The following is a 19888-nucleotide window of genomic DNA, read 5'->3' as shown; positions in this document are numbered from 1 at the left end:
CGGTGTGTGCGGTGTGTGCGGTGTGACTGACTGACTTGACAATGTCGTGGGCATGCAGGTTTGCTTCCATTTTTGCGCAGTCATCGCCGGGAGAGGAGAGCAGCGATTCGGTGCTGGGCGGCAGCGTGCTGGTGCGGTACCTGAACTCGATGACGTCGGTCGACGACCTGAAGCGGGACAAGCAGAAGGACAAGCAGCCCGAGCAGCAGCCGTCCAAGGCCGCCATCGAGGCCGTCGTCGGCACCGCGGCCTCGCCTCGGGCCGACAACGTTGGCAAGGAGCGGAAAGTGCAGCAGAACGGAGGAGGCGGGGATGGCGGAGCGGAGGCGAACGGAGCGAAACGGCCACACCATGTAGAGAAGAAGAAGGCCAAGAAGGACGACCACGGCAAAGCGGAGAGGAAGAAGGAGAGGGCCAGGCTGCGAGAACAACAGCAGAAGGAGAACGAGCGCACCGCGACGACTACGACGACCACCACCACCTCGATGACGGACAACGCCGACCACGGACGAGCACAGCACACCAACGGCCTCATCAACAACAAGGAGGAGGCGCAGAAGAAGAAGGAGAGGAAGAAGGAGAAGAAGGAGAAAGTCACCAACAAGAAGGAAAGCAACCGGGAGCGATCAAAGAGCAAGCCGGAGAAGGTCAAGAAGAGCGGCGTCGTCGTCGTCGAGGAGAAGGCGGAGAAGGTGCGACCGAAGACCATTCACCAGATTCTCGTCGAGCGGGACAAGGCGGTCAAAGAGCGAAAGGAGAAGAAGGCCGAGAAGGCCAACAACAACAAGGACGAGAAGGATGCGAAGGAGAAAGAGAAGGAGAAGGGATCGAAGCGACTGAGGCGAAGCAAGAAGACGGACAACAAGGAGAGCGAGAAGGAGAGCACGACGTCGGTGGCGACGACTGACGCGTCGGAGAGCAAGACGACGCCGCCCAAGAAGAAGAAGAAGGGCAGCAAGAAGAAGGAGAAGGAGGGCAAGGAGGAGGAAAAGATGAAAAGCGAAGGAGAAAGAGAGGAGAAGGAAAAAGAAAAAGAGAAGGGAAGCAAGAAGGAGAAGAAGGAGAAGAGAGTGAGCAGGAGGCTGCGTCGGACGGCGGAGGACACGGTGACGGCGAGCCTCACCACGACAAGTCCCTCCAAGGCGGCTGCCGGCGCGACGACCCCTTCGAAGCTGGCGACGAGCCCCTCCAAGGCCGCCCTCAAGAAGGAGAAGAAGGAAAAGGACAAGCTCGCCAAGAAAGAGAAGGAGAAGCTTCTCAACGGCCACAACGGCGCTTGAACCCCGACCACCCCTGGGGTGCGCAACCCGCCACAAGAAGAGAAGAGAAGAAGCACGGACCGTCGCCAGCACTGGCTGGTCCGGTCTAGCCAACGGTACTTTAGATTGTTATTTATTAAACCCCAACATTTGCCCAGCACCTTGGAGGCACGAGCAGAGAAGAGAACCCTACCCAACTCCTCTCCTCCACCCCGGCTGGTGAGCGAGGAAGAGGTATGAGCGACCCAATGTTACTTCTTGTTGCCCCCAATCTTATCGTGGTGGCGAACAGCTCTGGGAGCTCACGAGCCAGTACAAATTCGCCTTCGCCTGGGAGAACGCCAACTGTGCGTGACGGACAAGCATTGGCATGTGTTCATAGCCGGCGGGCTGCCAATCGGCGACGGTGTCGCGCCCAACAACCACTCGGTCATCCGCGTGTCCGACTTCGCCGGACCCAAGGCCCTGGCCGATTACCTGCGGCTCGAGAACGACCAAGCCCTGCACGAGAGCTACTTCACCTACAAGCCGCCCAAGTCCCACTACGACCCGGCATTCCTCGCGGCCGACCTGGACGCCGATATCGCTTGCAAGCTCTGTCGCAAGGTTGCACTGCATCGGCAGCTGGACAATTCATGCACGCGGCGGCGGCGGGACCGCGAGTACGACAACGGCACCATGTCGTCCGAGCCGGCGCCCGAGGGCTTCGGCAGGACCTCGTACTCTGGGCGATCGGGGTCGAGGGCATGCAGCGCGGCCTCCCTACTACTTCGTGTGCTTCTGGCGAAGCCTCTATATCAGAATTGTATCATTTTAGCACACAAGTCGTTAACCAGGAGAGGAGGCGTGGCTGTGCGGGACGGCTGCTCGCCCGGCGTAGAGGGCGATGAGGTGCAGGGCCGTGTGGGCATCGCGGCAGGAGAAGCCCTTGCGAATCCAGCTACCGGTCGTCAGCACCAGCACCTCCCGCTCGCCCAGGTAGCGCTTCATGTCGCACGCCCACCACACATCCGACATCCCCATCCCTTCCGCACACGACACGACACACGACACACGACACGAGCAGGTCAGGTGGTGTGAAGCTGAGGCCAGAAGGAAATGTGGAGCCGCACCCCATGACTTGTAGTCCACGGTGGGGATGAGGGTGTCGAGGCGGCGCAGCTCCCACCCCTTGACGTGCTCCCAGGGGACCAGCTTGGCCGTCGTGGTCGGGAAGTAGTACCTGCAGCAAGCAAGTGCCACAGTGAGCAGCGCTTTGTTTCGGGGGGGAGGGTGCTTCGTGTACCACTTAATGGTGATGCCGCGGCTGTCAATGTCCACAAACTCGTCGCTGTAACTGTCCTCCACACCCTCTTGCTCCATTCTTGTTCTTTGTTCTACTTCTTTTTCTTGGCTTCTCTACTTTGTCCCCTCATCAAAATCGGAAGAAAATCGAAAGAAATGCTTCGCATTGCGGTGCAGGCCATTGGTCTGTTAAAGTGTGGCCAGAAATGGGGTTGCGCGCCGGTTCGCCCAACAAGCCAACGAGGAGAGGTGAAGGGGGGGAGCATTGAAGGGCTTCACATGTCGTCATCGCCGACGAAGCTGTCGGCCTGGAAGGAGGAAAACTGCGCGCCGTCGCCCAGGTCCACGACGGGCTGCCACCCGCCCCACCGCGTGCTGCTGCGGAGCTTGTGCTTCCACAGCAGGAAGATGCCCACGCCCGCCACCATCATCACCGCAAACATCACGCTGACCATGATCACCACATTCTACACACACACGCACACACGCACACACACGCACACGCACACACATACACACACGCGTAAACTGGCGTGAGCCTCAAGCCCCTCAAAAGCACCCACAGGAGAGAACAGCCCGTACCGTCATGGTGAAGGTGGAACCGCTCTTGTCCGCAGGCGAGCCGCCGCTGTCGCCTCCGCCGGAGTCGCCATCGCTTCCGCCGCCGCCGCCCACGGGCGGGCACATGTTGTTGCGACCTGATGAGTGGGCGTGTGAGCCAAAGTTGTGGGACACTAGAATGACAGCAGGTCAAGGACTTACCGGGCAGACAGACGAGGGACAGTTGGATGGAGGCCGGCGGGGCGACCTCCTGATCGTGCGCCCGCTGGGCGGGCACCTGGGCGACACTCTCTCCGGCGGCCTTGGGCGAACGCCGCTGCTTGGTGCTGCTGCCGATGGGCATCATCCTTCAGAAGGGTGCAGTCAGTTTCATTTTCTTTTTAATAATTGTGATTATTTTAGAAATTAGAAATAAAATTATTAATAAATGAAATAAAGAATATTGAGATTTGGTAGACGGGCGGGGGAGAAACCTCTTGTGGCCGTGGTCGCCACCCGACGGGATGAGCTTGTTGACGGCGAACGGCTTGGGCGTACCAGGTTCGGGATGCGCCGCGAACGACTTCGCTGCTGACGCGCTCTTGGCCTCTCGCTTATCTGTGATGCATCGGCCGGACGGACGAACGATTGGCCCTTTTTGTTTTAGCTCCGAACATACAGACGATCGCTGGGGAGGTTGGGGGGGGGGCGTACAGTAGTCCTCATCGGCGTTGTCGTATTGCTCGTCCTCGGTGGGGGGATGCGACGGGACGAAGTTGTGACCGCTACGCCACACGGTGAGCGCGGTGGTGCAGTTCGCCGAGACGCACACCGTGGGCCAGTGCTCGTTGTCAAAAGTGCGCGACAGCTTGAACCGCACGGTATGCTCGTGCATGGTGTGCGAGTGGAAGCTCGCCATCTCCACGTGAGTCGTGTTGGCCGACCTGCGGACCACGACACACACACGACACACACGACATACGTGCGTGAGACGTTGTGCCTACCAGGGTAGAGTGCAGCAGGCACCTTCCGCTCTCGAACACGACCAGGAACTCGTTGACTTGGGGCACGTAGGCCGGGACCGGGTGCCTGTCGTAGGGGTTCGCCGGCGAGCCGATAATCCTGTGGTGTTCGACGGCCGGAGCCATGAGCAAGTGAGTGAGTTGAGGCGGTGGAGAGACAACAACAACAACACGTGGGAGTCGACGGTACAAGAGGGGCTGGAGACTCTCGGCTGCGGTGCTCATGCGAGTACCGACCACCTCCTTGTCACCGTCCGCGCCTGCCAGTGCGTGCCCGGCGGAAAGGTGGGTGAACGGTCAGCAAATTAAGGCAGGGCGCTGGCCTTGAGAGGCGTACTGTCGATCTCCCAGATCAGCAGGAAGAGATCGTCCTTGGTGGAGTAGGCGACCTTGGCGTCGTGGTCGTGCACCGACACGTAGCCCTCCTCGGTCACCTGCATTTCGTTTCCGTTGCGTTGCGTTTCATAAACACGTTTCGACTGTTGGCACGAGGGACAGGTGGTATACCTCGACGGTCGAGCCGACCAGGTTGGGCGCCGAGTTATCTGCGGCGAGCGGTACGCCGCTGACGATGACGGCGCCGATCTCGGTTTGCTGGTTGTTCTCCTGGTCCCACTCCCAGACCACGAAGAACTTGTTGGTGGGCGGGTGGTAGGTGATGAAGGGCTCCCTATCGACGTAGTCCGTGCCCAACAGCAGGCCTGGGCAACAGTGGTGCGAGTGCGGTGGTGCGCATGTGCGTGGTGAGTGTGCGTGTGCGTGTGCGTGGTGAGTGTGCCTGTGCGTGTGCGTGTGCGTGTGCGTGTGCGTGTGCGTGTGCGTGCTATGTCAGCGCTAACGGAGTAGGCTCGTACTATCGCCAATCAAGTGAGTCGCGTTGAGACGCTGCACTGCGATTCCGCGCTCATCGGGCATTTCGAGCTCATGGACCAGCACTGGAAAAACCAGCACACACTCTCAGCCATTGTCACTGCAGGCAGCGGGTGAGAGAAGTGGTCCGCCGTACCAAAGGCGTTGTCCACCGGCGAGTAGGCCATGTGTGGCGAGTCGTCCCGGCCCCACGAGTAGCTGATCATGACTGCCGTTTCGGGCATGGTGCCGTCACTGTTGACCTTGCGTCCGACCACATCGTAGTCACTTCCGTCACCTGTTGCGCGTGATTGATGTCGTGTGTCGTGTGGCGTGTGGCGTGTGGCGTGTGGCGTGTGGCGTGCTGCTTATGAGATCCTAACACTCTTCTCAATGGTGCGATGAGCTAAGGCAGGTCCTACCCTGGAAGTCGTACTCCCACACCACCATGTAGTAGTCGTCCTTGCTGTTGTAGGCCACAACGGGGAACTCCTTTCGGCTGCTGTCGATCTGCGTTTGTGCATGACCGACGTCATGATGATGATGAGCATCATCAACTACAGACAGACCTGCGACAACGCCAAAGGGGAATGGCACGCATGGCGTACCTCATCGTTCGCGTCACTGTAGCCCCAGATCTGAATGGGGCCTCCGATGACGCCGCCCGCTTCGCTCAGCCTCTGGCCATAGATCGCCGTTCGGCCTGGGACCTGTGATGAAAAAGAGAAGAGTAAGGGAAAAGGAGGGGAAGAAGTGGACAGGGAAAAAGAGAAACCTCTTCACTGACGTAGACGATGAAGTATTCGTTCCAGACGCTGTTGTAGACCACGTCGGGCTCGCTGCTTCTCAGCGATGGCCGGCGCTGGGTCAACGTGTGCTCGGCGAATTCCTCACACGTTCGAAACCTATCTGCGGGAGTGCCCAGCGCGCCTTCACACCACACAACGTTTGTGAGCTCGATAAAATATAAGTAATATTAAAGAAGTAAATAAAAACACACTTGTCTTACATACAGAAGGAAGAAGGGGGAGGGCATATACCACCGCACAGAGCAAGCAGCGCAACGACTGCAGCCCAGAGGACCAGAGATCGGGCAGTCGCGTCCATCATCTTTCCAGCGACAGAGGTGCGCTTTCCTGCCGACAAAACTGAAAAAGGGAGTTGTGCCCATTTTAGGTACACGAACGGTGTGCCTGTGGACTGTTGGTCTCGCGCCTGTCGCCTGCCGCGGCAGTTCGTGAACGCCCTGAGACGACGACGGCACGCGCACTGCGCCATAAAACGACACACAGAACGCAACACAGATGATGTGGTTGAGAGTTGTACAACGCGTGCCTGCGCTGCTGGTCTATTTGCAGAAGTGTCAGTCATCCAACTCGTTGGCGGCCTCGCTGGCCTCATCGTACACGATGTCCGCCACGTAGCACTTGGTGGCTGTGATGAACTCGGTCACGTTGCAGCCCAGCTTGACGTCAATCTGCAAGCAGAGGCCGCCAACTCCATCACGTCAGGAGCCCAGTGGCGAAGATGATGACCCTGGTGGACAATCAGGCGGGGGGGGGCAATGATGCACGTACGTGCCCTCCACCGAGCCACATGAACTGCGGGCTCAGCCGCGTGAGCCGATCGCTGAGGATGACTGGTATGGGAGTGTTCATGCCCACCGGGCAGACCGCGCCTTTACCGAACCCGGTCAATTGGTCGCTGATCTGCACCACCGTTTTTTAACGTGCGACATGTTGAAGAGCAGAGCAAGACAATTGAGAGTTCATACCTCCTCTGGCGCCAGCCTGAACTTGAAGTGCTTTTTGGAGATCTCAGGGTTCAACTTGCGCACAAACTTGAACACTTCAACACACACACACACACACGACACCACATGCACAGTCAAAGGTCAACACAAGCGTGGATGGCAGATAGATAGTACGCAAGAGGGTCACAAATAATCCTACCCTTTTGCGATTGTAGCCTCGTGGTGTACTGGATGATGACGGCGTAGTACCGGCTGTTGCGAGGATCGCTACAGCCAGTGCGCGTGCAGTGCGTGTTCTCCAGCATGATCGTTTTACAAAGCTGGCCTCAGCGACCATTCACCATCACCACCCATGCACGCATGAGGGAGAGCTGGTCGGCCAAGTGAACAGGCACTAAGAGCGTGGTGATACTGACCTGGTGCACAGACGGAGCGCCAAGGCATCGTCTCCTTCGCGTGAGGGGCCACTCATAGTATGTGGAAGGCACACGCCGGAACGCAGCTGTCGAGAAGAAAGAAGAATGCGACCGACAGACGAATTTGAGATGGACGTCGCAAGATTGAATTTGAATCAAATCGTGAAGGGGGGGAAGGGCACCAGAGGGTATCGGCAGAGCTCTGGCAGCTTGCTTGACACGGGCAACGGGCTCGTCGTCCTTGGGCACGCCGGCCAGCACCTCCTCGGCCCTCCGCACCCGCTCCAGCAGCTGCTCCAGCAGCCGTAGCACATCCTCCTGCCGCGACAGCAGCATGGCCTCCCACTGGGGCAGTGCTCCCCCGCTCGCACTCATCATCTCCGTTTCCATCGCAAGGTACAACACAAAACTCTTTGCCCCGCTCGGAGTACTGCGACCTCACAACGAGGATCAAAACAACAGAGAGGCAGCGGCATGTGGTGGAAGGATCATAGTATGTTACCGCTACACCACACCGGCTTGTTGTTGCGGGTGCCGGGCCAGGAGTCGAACCTGGGACTCTGAGTAAGACGCTCAGCGAAAATCACGAAGTACCACACCGCCCTCAGCTCTCTGGCACCTCCTTGCACCTCGTCTTCAGGGCTGAACGGGTCCATCAACATGACATCATCCAAGAGCACCCCACAGCTCTTCCCCATCCCAATTGCTGCTCGAGAGGTGCGGCACTGCCACTGCTCACAGCATCGTGCTGGCAAGCTGACCTTTGCGTGTGGGGGGCTGCAGCGAAAGGCGGGGTCGGGGGTGCACGCAGCTGCAGTCGAGGGTGGACGGTCCTACGCAGATGCAGCTGCCGAGCATCAGCAGCGCGAACTCGAGCGCAAGCGCAAACTCGAGCAGCTCGAAGGTACCTACCCCTCCCCTGTGTGCTCACGTGTCGTACCGTGATCGACCGCCACCGTTGTTTGCAGAGCTCGAGCGCAAGGTGCAAAAGCGAAAGGAGAAGAAGCAGAGGAAGAAGGAGGAGAGGAGGCACAAGCGCGAGAAGAAGCGACGAAAGCGCCACATCAGCAAGCACGGGGCGCCCTTGGTGCGTGCCCTGTGCGACCTGCAGCCGTCCATGGCCGGCGAGACCGTCATCGCCGTCGGCCGCATCGTCGACGAGGGCGAGCCTGTTCCGGCCTTGCCAGCCAAGACCGAGCACCACCACAGACCACCAGCCGCCGACCACGATGACGATGAAGGCCTGGACGAGTTGAGCGCTGAAGCGATCGCCAGGCGGAAGATGAAGAAGAAGGCGCTCGAGCGCGCCATCAGCAGCGGCGGCGGCGAGAGGGAGGAGGCGGAGAGTGTGAGGCGCTGGGAGGAGGAGGAGCGACGGCGGCGACAGGCCGAGTGCTGGCGCACGCTGCCGGCGCTGAACAGGAACCAGGACCGGTTCCGCCTGGCCAAGGACGGGCGCGACATCATCTTGGAGTTCGACCGCGCGCAGGAGGACACCTTCCTCCCTGACAACACTGACCTGTGGGTGTGGGGCACGCTCGAGGTAACCCGTCCACCGCGACCGCACACGCACACACGCTAACTTGTAACGATGTGGTGAACAAGGCGAGGATTGTGTCGTTGAGCGAGCTGTGCGTGTGGAGGGACGTGGCGGGCACGATCCCCTTGGCCGAGGAGGTGCCCGTGTTCGTGGTGCACCTCGCCAAGTGGAAGCTGGCCAGCGAGTGCACCGACAGCTCTGAGTGACAATTGTGACGATGAACTCCCGCCTCCCCCGCAATGCAACTAAACTGCCTTCTTTCGTTGGTGTTGTCTATGTATCGATACACTCGCTGCTCCTTCTCTCGATCTCGCCGGTCCGTCGGGCAGCGCGGATGAAGCCCTCGCGCCGGGCCTTGAGTCGCTTGACCTCGCGCCGCAGGGCGGCCATGGCCTTCATCTTCTCCTCCAGCTCGCGCTCCACGTTACGCAGCTGCTCCTCGGGAGGCACTCCGGAACTGTCGTCGTCAACACCAACGTCGTCGCGGCTGGCCTGGCCGCCATCGCCTTCCTCACCGTCGCCGGCGCTGCTGCAGCGGCCGAAGGGCACCAGCACGGCCTCGTTGTCCTGCGAGAAGAAGAGCTCGTCGTCCTCCTCGTCCACGTCGCTGGCCGCGCCCTCTTCGGAGTTGAAATTGCGCAGGCCGACGCTCGGCTGCTGTTGTTGTGTTGGTTGGCCGCCGCTCGGCTCGTCCCGCTTCTTCTTGACGATGACCTGGATCGTCATCTTCTTGGTCTCGACCAGGCGGGTGCCCTTCCCGTCGGCAGTCGGCACCGGGTCCTGTCGCGTGATCTCGATTTCGACCACGTCCTCATCCTCGTTCGGCTGTCGATCGGTTGACGAAGACTCAACGCCGACGCGCGGCGAGGCGACCTGCAGCGCGAGGGGCTCGGCAGCGGCCGCTTCGCCTTCGACCGGCGGTGCGATGACTGGCTCGACGCCGCCTTCGGCTTCGTCTCTCCGCTGGGGCTTGCCCGCCAGCGACCGGAGGGTGACGACCGTAGCCGTCGTTTGGAGGGCGTCGTTGCTCGCGCTCGCTTCGGCGCGCGGCGACAGAAGCGGCGGCTCTGTTCGAACGGCGGCCGCTGGTGGCTGGCCCTCGCCCTCGCCCACGAGGCCTCTGCTTGCGTCGACCACTTGACCCTGGCCCGACGGCTCCACGACGACGACAGAGGCAGCCGCGGCGATGTCGCCCGCGACCACCTCGGCGTGGCCGATGACGACATCGCCCTGGCCCTGGCCCTGGCCCTCGCCGCCCTCGACGATCTGGTGCTCCCACTCGGTGAGCAGGTCGAGCACCCGGTGCTGTCGATTCTTCTGGTCCTCCAGCAGCTTCTTGTTGTACTCCTCGACCTCCTTCGCCCGCAACCGCCGCTCCTCGCTCGTCAGCAGATTCTCTGCGACCGCGGTCTCCGTCGTTTGCTCCTCGCTGTTGCCGCTGCCGCCGCTCGCTGTCGACTGCTCTGCGTTGCCCGCGACGCCCGGGTCCGTGGTTGTATGGTGGCCGCCGCCCCGCTTCCTGAGCTCCTCCCGCCACCAGTCGTCGCCGGTCTTCCTGTGCTGCGCCCCTCGCGGCGACAGGTCGGCCATTGCCACGCCCGACTTGGCCCGCGTCGCCAGGCCCGACACCGGCGAACCCAGCGTGCTCTCCTCCTGGCGGAACAAATAGGAACACATTTTTTAAGTAATTAAATAAAAATAATGAAGAAATAAAACGAAAACGAAAACGAAAGCGATTGGGGACGTACGGGGAGGGAGGCCTTCCATTCGGGCTTTTTGCTGATGGCCGACCGCGTGCTGATCTCCGAGCCCGACCGCGTGTGCCCGCGCTTGCGCCCGCGGATGAGCCGCAGCGTGGCCTTCTTCTCCCGCTCCTCGGCCTTCTTCTCCTTGCGCTTCTCCCGCTCCTCCCGCTTGCGCTGCTTCTTGGCCGCCTTCTTGTTGTTGTCGCCCTCGCCTTCGCTACCGCTACCGCTGCTGTCGCCGGCGGTAGTGGGCCGCGGCTCGTGGCGGTGGTGGTGGGTGTTGTTGTTGATCTTGTTGCGGCGCCGGAAGGTGGTTAGCGTGCGCGCGCCCTGCTCCCACGCCGCGTCGGTCTCATCCCACTGGCTCATGCCGGCCACGTCGAGTCCCTCGAGGATCTGCGACAGCTGCTTGCGTCGCCGGCCGCCGCGCCCGAGCGTGGCGTATAAGTCGCTGCTGACGCTCTCGCCCTTGACCCCCAGCGTGCGCGACGACGACGAACTGAGCGCCGACGGCGTCCGCGCGTCGGAGTTGTCCTTGCACTGGATCCGCACCTCGCGCTGCTGCTGCGGCTGGTGGTGGTGCTGATGGGCGTCGATATCCCTGCTGTCTTTGCTTTCCTTCTTCTTGGGGCTTTCCTTCTTCTTGGGGCTCTTCATGCGCGGGGTGATGTCGCCCGCGCCGCTCCGGTCGATCGAGAACGAGCGCAGCCGGCCGAAGAGCCCGCCAAGCGGTCCCTCGTCGCGCCCTGGCGTCGATCCCCCCGCACTCTCTTCGTTGCTGCTGCTGGTGCTGCCGTTGCTGCCAAAGTTCTCCTTTTCGTTGGCGTTGTGGCCGTGGGTGTGGGCGTGGCCGTGATGGTTGTGGTGGTCGCTGTCGCAGCTGCCTCGCGGGCTGTCGGTCGGGGTGGTGGCCGAAGCGGCGGCGTCGTCAAACGACAGCGAAACCGGGCAGTTGAGCGTGGGGTACTTCTGTTTGCTCACCTTCAACCGCCGGACGGGTGATGGGCTGTTGGTCACCTGTGGTGTCGACGCCACCAAAAAGCGAAGGTTGAGAACACGAAGAGAAAGAAAGGGGGCGTGCGGCCGTCACCCAGCAAACAGCGAAAGCGAAGACGAAAAGAACGAAGACGAGCGCGGGAGGACAAAGACGGCGCTCACGGGGGGGGGGGCGTGCAGCACAGGGACAAACACGTGGGAAGGGAAAGGGGGATAACGCTGAGACAGAGTTGCGGGGTGGGGGGGGATACTTTGGCGGCTTGAGGGATTTCGCTGACTGAGGACCCGAGGAGGAGAAGCTTCTTCTTTCTGTCTCCCTTTTTGTCTGCCGCCGGTTCCTTCTTGTCCGAGGCTTGTCCATCTGAAGAGGTTCTGTGTTGCCGAGATGTATGAAGAGATTTGATTTTTTTAGGAGATGCCCTTCGTTTGGGTGGGGGGTAAGTAAAGGCAAGAAGGGGAGGGCACGAACTTGCCGCGAGGGCTAAGCATGTTCATCTTGGCCCCCAGGGCGACGAAGATGGCGTGGGGCAGAGCTGCGCAGAGCGTTCGTCCGTGTGGCGATGGCAATGAGTTGTTCTAATAACAATGGAAATGACGAAAGCTCTGCCCGTGCAAGTTCCGCGCCTCTGTTGTCTGACAAAGAGCAACTCGCAGCGTGAAGGCGGCGTCTCTTGAGCAGCACGGAGACTATTAACACTATATTTATTACACTCCTTGCGTTTACACTGCACTCCTTCGGTGAGGAGGAACAGTTGAAGGACCAGGAGAGGGGCTCCTGCTCAGATGCCTGAGAAGTTGGGCTTGTCGCCGGTGCCCTTCTGCACGCCGCGCTCGGTCTCCTTCTTGGGCGCGTTGATCTGTGGGCATGCAAAGAGAGGGGGGGGGGTGAGCCTTAGGCTGGACCAAAAAAGCTGGGAGGGGAGGAAGGTACGGCGGTCTGCTGGAACTTGTCCACGATGATGGCGGGCTTGGCGGCTGAGCCGCCCGTAGCGGGTGCAGACGAGCCGCTCGCGCTCTTGATGTTGAAGCCGTAAACGTGACCCTTGGACGCCATTGTCTTCTTGTGTGTTGTGTGAGTGCAGAGATGCAAGAAGATGCAAGAAGACCAGCCACAGATAGCCCCAAAGCAAAAGGTCAAGCCAACCAATTCATTTTCGAAAGAGAAGAACAGCACAAGGGAAAAACACAAAGAAAAAGAAAATGGTATGATTTAATTTTGGCGCGAAAGTAGCGGCGCCGTACACAATTGCAAGAGAGTCGATTAAAGACACAAGAGGAGGAAAATGGCGGAATTCATCTACTACGAGAAGAACCCATCCACAGATAAGAAGTGCGTATAAAATTGCCGACTAATTTCTCGATCAGCCAGCCCTTTTCGCCATCATTGGATTTAACCTCATTTCGTGGTGTAGAACCAGTGGGCGGGGACGAAAGAAATCGTTCGCCCCCGTACGGCGCGCAAAGGTCGAGGATAGCATTGGTAAGATGTCCCTTCTCCCTTCTCCTTCTCTGCACGATGATCTCACCACGCCTCTATGGCAGAGAATGAGATTGAGTTGCCGTTCCAACGTAAGGGAGATCCAACACAACCCACAGAAGATGAAGAAAAGGAAGAGATGGAGACACCGCCGCAGACGTCAACGGGCACGGGCACGGGCAAGGGCAAGGCAACCAAAGTGAAGGCTGCAGAGAAGGGGAAGATGGGAGATGAAGCACCGCAGGCGCGACCCACTCCACCAGTCTCGTCGGCGTCGTCGATGCCTCCTCTTCCTTCGAGTACCACCTCTGCCGAGAAGGACGAAGCGCCAGCAGGAACCAAGAAGACAAAGAAAACAACGACGAAAGTGGTGAAGAAGGTGGTGAAGAAGCCGGCGGCACCGAGCGATCCCGCCTTTGTGCGGGAGAAGGAGCGCTTCTTCGCCCACTTCCGCACGACCGTCGAGGAACTCCTCAACGCTCACGCTCCGCTCGACAAGTCCGTGACCGGCCGAGCGCGCGAAGTCAACACCAAAGGTTCGCTCTTCTCATGTAACGCTTTCTTAGAGAAGAGCTCGCTACCGTTATGTTGGCGATGAGCTGACCGTTTTATTGCAAACGCGCCACTCTAGTGCAAGAGATATGCGGCGAGTTCCTGGCAGACGCTGAGACGACGCCGGTGCCCACCAAGCAGATACCCGAGGAGGAGTATCAGCGACATCAGCGCGAGGAAGAGGAGAGTCTCGCGCAGAGTCACGCTCGACAAGTGCGGTGCGCCAAGCTCCGGCAGCGAAGCGACCTCTTGCGCAAGGAAATCGAGCGGTACACTCTCAAGCCGCTCCCGCCGACCGATCGTTGATCATCAAGCTTTGTCTGCTGACCTTTTGCTTCTTCTCTCTTCATCTGGTCCATGTGCGGTACTGACGACAGGCAAAAGAAGGAAGCCGCGCAGTGGGAGGAGGCACGGAAAGTGTACGCCAAGAAGAGCGAGGAGGTCAAGCGGGCGCGGGAGAAGGCCGGCGAGCACGAGGAGACAATGGCCAAGCGGCTCAAGACGGGCGAGATCGACTACCCCGATTTCCTGAGCAAGGAGGACCGAGACCTGCTCCAGCGGCTCAAGTTCACGCCGATGGACGTGGAGAGGGCCACCCAGACCCTGTCACTACAGGTACCACTCCTCCACTCGCCATCGCCTGTGTGTGGTGTGTGCGGTGTGTGGTGTGCGTCGTGCGTGTTCGCCTCACAGACTGAATGTGTGTGTGTGTGTGTGTGCGGTGGCCACCAGGTGGACTACTTGAACGGCACGTTGCGGGAGATCAAGCATTTCGACGAGTCGGCGGACCACTATGTGAGGAGCGCGCTCGCGTCGCACCACCGCCAGTGGCAAAAGGAGCGCGCCGGGGGCGGTGGGTCGGCCCCCAACCCGCGAGCACTCATCCGCGACATCACCAAATCCACCACCGGCTCGACGTAGCCAGTCGTGGCCGGCCAATCAATCTGTAAAAAAAAATCGTGTTTCTTGCACCGTGGAGGGCAATGTGCAACGAACAAGTCTAACAAGACCGACAAGAGAGTTGCATGTCGCGCACAACAGCTGCAATCAACTTGAAGTACTGTTTCGTTCCTTTGTTTTTATGTGCAATTAATTGCTTCCTGTAATTATTTGGGCAGTGATAAAAGTTTGGCGGGAAGCCCGGTTTTGTTTTCACATCGAACGCGTGAGCATCTACAGATGGCCGACCTAGCAGCATTCAACCCTTTTTCCTCGGCACAGGCCGCTACGCCTTTCTTCTCGCCGACTACCAGCGACGCGAATGCGTTTGATGCTCGCCCCCCAACGGACGTCTTCGCCACATCGCTCCACGATTTTACGAACCCGGGGGCGTCTGCTACATCACCACCGAGTTTCTTCAACAACAGCACCCTAGCGCGCAGTCCCAAGCGGTTCATTATGCGCCACCAAGAAGGGAGCAAGATGCAGCACCTAAGCCATCGTCACTTGCGGTAACATCTTCGCGAACCGCTCAGAGCAGTGTCACTCTCTCAGCCTTCTGGGCACACCCCGTCAGTGGCTGTACTTCCCCCCCCCGGCTCGTGTTGCCAAAGATGAAGGCTCACCTGTGGCACACAGCTTTCAAGCCGGCCACCGGAGGCGCACCCCAGAACGCCACCACGCGGATGCTTCTGCTCGTGACCAAGCTGCACAAGAACGGCGTCTTGAGCGCCGAGGCGAAGGGCCGCGTCAAGGTATTTACCTACCACTCGTCCACCCACGTTCGTGCTGGCGTCTGACGTGAGTCCCCAGGATCAAGTGCTGCGTGGCACCATCACCGAGGCAGAATTGCAGCGTCAGTATGGCAGCGCCGCTGCGGTAAGCCACGGCTTTTGGCGTTTTCTACCGCTACGAACCACCCCAGAAACTAACAACTAAGTACTTTCTCTTCAGACGCAGGTGCACACTCGTAACTTTAGCACCACGTTCAACCCCTTCGCGCCTTCAGCCAAGAAGCACCAAGGTGCGCTCGATGCACACACTCACACACACTGCACCTAGGAGCCCATCGTTATCTGAACCCTTTCTCTCTCTTTCTCTCTCTCTATTTAGAAGCGACTTGGTCGACCGTGGAGGGCACCCTTCTCGTGCTTGATGGCGATAGCATCCAGCCTTCGTCCAAGATCGCTTCATTTGACATGGTACGGCCGCCTCGCTCTCTCAGGTGTTGTTCTTCTTCGTGCACGGCGCCACGCGGCTAACGGGTTCGTTTCAATCCCTAACAGGACGACACCTTGATCACGCCCAAGTCTGGACGAGCCTTTGCCACCGGCCGGAATGATTGGAGGTGGTGGAACCCGAGTGTGCCCCAGCGGTTGACTGAGCTGCATCAGCAGGGCTACAAGCTGGTGATCTTCACCAACCAGGCGGGTATCGCCAAGGGCAACGCACGCGCGTGCGACATCCAGGGCAAGATCCAGGACCTCGCCGCCGAGCTGGGCCTCCCGCTGCAGGCCTTCGTGGCCACCAGCGAGGACAAGTGGCGCAAGCCCTCCACCGTCATGTGGGACTACTTCATCAAGCACCACAACGGTAACGTTGCGGTCGACAATCAGCAGTCCTTCTACTGCGGCGACGCTGCCGGTACGCAATCTTCCACGAGCTTAGTCACACTCGCCCCAATTTGACACGTGTCGTGTGTCGTGTGGCACCAGGCCGAATCAAGGCGTGGGACGGCAACCCCCATACGGCAAAGGACCACTCGTGCAGCGACAGAAAGTTCGCCCGCAACGTCGCTCTCCCGTTCCAGATCCCCGAGACTTGCTTCCTTGGCCAGCCCGACACCCAACACTTTGACTGGGGCTCCATCGAGCCGACCACCGCCATGCAAAGCGCGGGTATGCGCTCCTCCTCTTGTCTACGTTCTAAACGTATTGAGCCACGAGGCACAGAGCTGATGGCTTCGGAACAGGTGCGAAGGCCTACGAGGGCAATCTCACCGCCTCATCGCAGGAGATGGTCATCTGCGTTGGGTTCCCTGGTGTACGATCATTCTTTCTCCAGTGCAGGGTGCAGTTTGCCTGTTCTAACCACACACACACACAGCACCGCACCTGCACAAGAGCAGTCGGGCAAGTCCACGTTCACCAAGCGCAACCTGGTACCGCAAGGCTACGTGCACATCAACCAAGACACTCTGCATACCAAGTCGGCCTGCTTGCAAGCCACGGAGAAGGCACTCGCCCAGGGCAAGAGGTGCGACGCCGCTGCACTCCCTCTTCCCAAGGCTGCCTATAAAGGCGCGTATATGCTAACCGGTGTACATGGCCCAGCGTGGTGATCGATAACACCAACCCGAGTGACAGTGCGCGCGCCCTGTACATCAACATCGCCAAGGAGCGAGGTAACCTTTGCTGGCCTTATTTCTTGTATGCTCGCGGTGTATAACTCACCAACGTTGACGTACCAACGCAGGCGTGCCTGTGCGCTGCTTCACCTTCAAGACGCCGATCGAGCTCGCGCAACACCTCAACGTCTATCGCGAGGTACCATCACGCCAAGTTGCCCTGAGATCGATGAGACCCATCCGTGTAACATCTTCTTTCTCCACTTATAGAACATGTCCGGGGTGAAGCGTGTGCCTGGTATCGCCTACAACATGTACGCGCCACCCCGCGCTACAACCATGATTGAACACGAGCACACCTCCTTCTCTTTCGTTCTTCGCTCACCTGACCAACAATCACAGGTTCAAGAAGCAGTACGTGGAGCCACGCCTCGCCGAAGGCTTCACCGAGATCAAGCCAATCACCTTCGTGCCTCAGTTCGACAACCCCGACCAGGAGAAGCTCTTCCACCAGCTCACCTAGACCGCCTCTTTTTCTTCCAACGCAAGAGACACGCATTTTTATTGGAGCAACGAGCACATTCCACAGACCACCAAGAAATGAGAGGCACGCGCAACATTCCAAGCTTTCTGATTGCTGAGTGGCCGACTGGGAAATCGAATGAAAATGAAGCTACTTTCTTGCGGAAGCGGTGCCGAAAACGGAAGAGGCAACGGAACCCCCTCCCCCCCGCCGCTACAAAACCCAAACACGCACAATAGTCTGTACACACCAACCACAACACACCACAACACCACCTCTTCATCTCGCACGACACGCGCGAATACATACACATACATATCCAACGCTTAATACAACTCTGAGATGTCGCACCACGTACGAGTCAATGATAGGAAGGGCATGAGGGTTCTCCCAGGAAGGGCGCTGGTCCTGCGAAGCACATGGGCTTCGACAGGCACTCTGGTACGTACAGCTGGCCAGTGCTCGTCAAAGAGATCTTTCAATTCATTAGCTCCTTCATCAAGAGATTGACTAATTCTTCTTTGTTTTTCCTCAACAGGCATGGTAGGAAGAGGCTTGCCCAAGAAGGGAGGCTTCGCTGGCTGGGGCCGACCGGGAGAGGAGGACGGCGTGGACGTGCTCGACGAGAGGGACCCCAACTTCGACGACCTGGGCGAGGAGTTCGAGGAGGAGGCCGCGGGCGGCGCTGTGGCCGTGGACAACCCGCCCAAGGTCATTGTCGATAAGCTGCCGGCCGAAGAGGCGGTCGCCGCCCCCTCGGTGGCCCCCGCCTCCGAGCCCTCGCAGCCCGAAGCCCACTAGCGGGTTTCCCCCTCGAGCTGCAGCCCTCCTCCCTTCTCTCATAACATTGGCTGTGGGTCCAGCCTCATGTACATACCCTCAACAGAGAAGACGAACTAGAACCCAACAAAACTCAAGCTCTTCTTCTACCTGTGGCGTAATTGGTGGGCGCCTCTTCTTCTGGGTAGCGAGTTGTCTTCCGCGGTACATTGAGTTGTTGCCTTGAAGAGACTCCACCAGGTCGCAGCGGCAGCGGTTGCGCTAGTACAACCACTTCATAAAGTTCACTTCCTTGCCTTCGTCTTGCACTTGCCAAACAAGCTTACAAGGCCTTGTCACCCCCCCAAAGAGTTGAACTACTTCAAGGTACGAACAAGAAAGAGTAGTGTGGTGTGAAGTGTGCTGTATTGAGTGTCAAGGTCTGGTCGATGCTGCTATGTACAGACAGGCCTCTTGCGTGCGCCTTGCGTCCTCTGCTCTGCAAGAGGTGAAGAAGGCGCGAGCTCTTCAGTCTCGAGTTGCTGACTACTGGGCGGACAGGCTCGTGGTGGCGGTGGAGTCGCTGAGGCTGAGCTTGGCGTGGTTGCCGGCCTTGTTGGCGTCCATGCGGGTGCCGGTGACGACGGACTTGAGGGCCTCGACGCCGTACTGGAGGGGCTTCATGACGCCGGTCGAGTCCCAGTACTCGCCCCACTGGGTCTCGAGCTCGAGCAGGGTGAGCTCGTCGAGCTTCTTGTCCTCGGGGAACCACTTCTTGAGCTTGTCGCTGTTGGCACTCCACAGCTCCTGCTTGAGCGCGTTGTCGTTCTCGATGCGACCCTTGCCTGTAGGAGGTAATGATGTGAGAAATCGATCGTGCTAGAGGGAGAGGTGCAGAGTCGGAGCAGAGCAGAGAGACGTACCGGCAAGGGAGAGCCACTTGTCCTTGTCCTGGAAGGTGGCGCAGAGCTTGTTGTTGGTCTTCATCTCCTCAATCTTGGGCGCGCAGAACTCGGTGAAGAACCAGAGATTGAGCCCCTCATCGACCCTGGCCACCACCATGGGGCGTGCGTGGTACTGGCCCGTCTTGCCGCACTCGCTTACCATCATCGCCGTATCGAATCGGGTCAGCAGATCGGTCATCCGCTCCTTGGGCTGGTACTCGGTAGTCGTGGGTGCTGTGTTGTCGGACATGCTTGCTTCTTGTCGTGCAGACGAGTTGTTGGTTATTACTGTTGTGTTTGAACGGCCTCCTCGCCGTCAGCTTATTTATGGGGCTCAGCCGACGATTTGAAACGCAAGAGCAGTTGACATTTGCTCCATCTATCCGCCGGCACAAGCCGACAGAGACCCGCCGGCTTCCCTTTGTCCTTCCCTTCGCTTCTCACTCTCGTCTGATCCAAAAATCTCCATTTCCTTTTGTTTTCTCTGCTTTCTCTTTAAAAAAAGTTGTAATATTTTGCGTAAAAAGAAACAATAAACCAGAAGTGAACATGGAGGCTCTTGATGAGAAGAAAGGGGAGTGGTGGCATTTGCACAAGAGCAAGGTGCTGACGGGCACCTTTGACGATGCCGCCTTCCAAATCCAAATCACCCTCCACGAGCAGCAGCCCCTGGCACCAACAACATGCACCAAAGCCAGCACCGCCGCCTCACCACAGGCAGAGGTGTTGGAGTCGAGCGAGCCGCTGGCCGTGCCTCTGTTCGACGGCCTGGGCTACCACTGCGTGCCCCACTGCGGGGTCTACGCCCAGGACGACTACGAGCCCGCGCTCCCGTTCGCCTTCATCTCCCTCCCCTACGAGCTCCTACAACGCACCCTGGACCTGGCCACAGCGACCACCACCACCACCAACGCCTGCCAGCGGTCGCGACTCCTGCCCGGCC

At 59.2% G+C, this 19888-nt stretch overlaps 12 protein-coding genes across 12 annotated transcripts in view; 6 read left to right on the top strand and 6 right to left on the bottom strand.

Annotated features, from left to right (window-relative positions):
- Positions 1 to 149: 149 nt before the first annotated feature.
- ACA1_170320 (uncharacterized protein) lies at positions 150 to 1280 on the top strand (the record flags this gene model as incomplete). The annotated part of the gene is made up of 1 exon (XM_004353939.1): positions 150 to 1280. The coding sequence occupies one exon, from the start codon at positions 150 to 152 to the stop codon at positions 1278 to 1280; it is 1131 nt and encodes a 376-aa protein (XP_004353991.1).
- Positions 1281 to 2087: 807 nt separating this feature from the next.
- ACA1_170310 (uncharacterized protein) lies at positions 2088 to 2621 on the bottom strand (the record flags this gene model as incomplete). Its single annotated transcript, XM_004353938.1, has 3 exons — positions 2088 to 2284; positions 2372 to 2481; positions 2545 to 2621. 3 exons carry the CDS (start codon positions 2619 to 2621, stop codon positions 2088 to 2090), a joined length of 384 nt encoding a protein of 127 aa, XP_004353990.1.
- Positions 2622 to 2818: 197 nt separating this feature from the next.
- On the bottom strand, positions 2819 to 6061 carry ACA1_170300 (uncharacterized protein; the record flags this gene model as incomplete). The annotated part of the gene is made up of 15 exons (XM_004353937.1): positions 2819 to 3010; positions 3126 to 3241; positions 3306 to 3451; positions 3578 to 3701; positions 3798 to 4027; positions 4110 to 4205; positions 4296 to 4365; positions 4443 to 4584; positions 4613 to 4806; positions 4960 to 5040; positions 5112 to 5252; positions 5377 to 5464; positions 5563 to 5664; positions 5730 to 5863; positions 5995 to 6061. 15 exons carry the CDS (start codon positions 6059 to 6061, stop codon positions 2819 to 2821), a joined length of 1923 nt encoding a protein of 640 aa, XP_004353989.1.
- A 256-nt stretch (positions 6062 to 6317) lies between these two features.
- ACA1_170290 (YbaK/proline-tRNA ligase associated domain containing protein) lies at positions 6318 to 7513 on the bottom strand (the record flags this gene model as incomplete). The annotated part of the gene is made up of 6 exons (XM_004353936.1): positions 6318 to 6431; positions 6532 to 6663; positions 6729 to 6802; positions 6907 to 7027; positions 7103 to 7209; positions 7306 to 7513. 6 exons carry the CDS (start codon positions 7511 to 7513, stop codon positions 6318 to 6320), a joined length of 756 nt encoding a protein of 251 aa, XP_004353988.1.
- A 270-nt stretch (positions 7514 to 7783) lies between these two features.
- On the top strand, positions 7784 to 8869 carry ACA1_170280 (uncharacterized protein; the record flags this gene model as incomplete). The annotated part of the gene is made up of 5 exons (XM_004353935.1): positions 7784 to 7840; positions 7907 to 8027; positions 8092 to 8210; positions 8235 to 8666; positions 8729 to 8869. 5 exons carry the CDS (start codon positions 7784 to 7786, stop codon positions 8867 to 8869), a joined length of 870 nt encoding a protein of 289 aa, XP_004353987.1.
- A 67-nt stretch (positions 8870 to 8936) lies between these two features.
- Positions 8937 to 11899, bottom strand: ACA1_170270 (uncharacterized protein; the record flags this gene model as incomplete). Its single annotated transcript, XM_004353934.1, has 4 exons — positions 8937 to 10316; positions 10412 to 11425; positions 11656 to 11776; positions 11874 to 11899. 4 exons carry the CDS (start codon positions 11897 to 11899, stop codon positions 8937 to 8939), a joined length of 2541 nt encoding a protein of 846 aa, XP_004353986.1.
- A 284-nt stretch (positions 11900 to 12183) lies between these two features.
- ACA1_170260 (uncharacterized protein) lies at positions 12184 to 12458 on the bottom strand (the record flags this gene model as incomplete). The annotated part of the gene is made up of 2 exons (XM_004353933.1): positions 12184 to 12261; positions 12336 to 12458. The coding sequence occupies 2 exons, from the start codon at positions 12456 to 12458 to the stop codon at positions 12184 to 12186; spliced, it is 201 nt and encodes a 66-aa protein (XP_004353985.1).
- A 562-nt stretch (positions 12459 to 13020) lies between these two features.
- Positions 13021 to 14354, top strand: ACA1_170250 (uncharacterized protein; the record flags this gene model as incomplete). The annotated part of the gene is made up of 5 exons (XM_004353932.1): positions 13021 to 13417; positions 13513 to 13702; positions 13811 to 14048; positions 14166 to 14286; positions 14311 to 14354. 5 exons carry the CDS (start codon positions 13021 to 13023, stop codon positions 14352 to 14354), a joined length of 990 nt encoding a protein of 329 aa, XP_004353984.1.
- A 632-nt stretch (positions 14355 to 14986) lies between these two features.
- On the top strand, positions 14987 to 17242 carry ACA1_170240 (DNA 3'phosphatase; the record flags this gene model as incomplete). The annotated part of the gene is made up of 12 exons (XM_004353931.1): positions 14987 to 15127; positions 15186 to 15251; positions 15333 to 15396; positions 15486 to 15574; positions 15659 to 16016; positions 16088 to 16270; positions 16345 to 16405; positions 16479 to 16628; positions 16706 to 16776; positions 16848 to 16918; positions 16990 to 17033; positions 17122 to 17242. 12 exons carry the CDS (start codon positions 14987 to 14989, stop codon positions 17240 to 17242), a joined length of 1419 nt encoding a protein of 472 aa, XP_004353983.1.
- A 419-nt stretch (positions 17243 to 17661) lies between these two features.
- ACA1_170230 (uncharacterized protein) lies at positions 17662 to 18043 on the top strand (the record flags this gene model as incomplete). Its single annotated transcript, XM_004353930.1, has 2 exons — positions 17662 to 17683; positions 17781 to 18043. 2 exons carry the CDS (start codon positions 17662 to 17664, stop codon positions 18041 to 18043), a joined length of 285 nt encoding a protein of 94 aa, XP_004353982.1.
- A 504-nt stretch (positions 18044 to 18547) lies between these two features.
- ACA1_170220 (pyridoxamine 5'phosphate oxidase family superfamily protein) lies at positions 18548 to 19195 on the bottom strand (the record flags this gene model as incomplete). The annotated part of the gene is made up of 2 exons (XM_004353928.1): positions 18548 to 18846; positions 18925 to 19195. The coding sequence occupies 2 exons, from the start codon at positions 19193 to 19195 to the stop codon at positions 18548 to 18550; spliced, it is 570 nt and encodes a 189-aa protein (XP_004353980.1).
- A 299-nt stretch (positions 19196 to 19494) lies between these two features.
- Positions 19495 to 19888, top strand: part of ACA1_170210 (uncharacterized protein) — a gene marked incomplete at both ends in the record, with an annotated part of 1223 nt that continues 829 nt past the window's right edge. The window contains one exon of the mRNA XM_004353926.1: positions 19495 to 19868. Coding sequence (XP_004353978.1) covers positions 19495 to 19868 — 374 coding nt within the window. The remainder of the gene's footprint in view (positions 19869 to 19888) is intronic.

This window comes from Acanthamoeba castellanii (genome assembly GCF_000313135.1).
Source record: "Acanthamoeba castellanii str. Neff unplaced genomic scaffold scf7180000084739, whole genome shotgun sequence".
NCBI classification, from domain to species: domain Eukaryota; phylum Discosea; order Longamoebia; family Acanthamoebidae; genus Acanthamoeba; species Acanthamoeba castellanii.
Note: the sequence above shows the minus strand (reverse complement) of the source record. Positions and strands in the feature narration are given on the sequence as shown.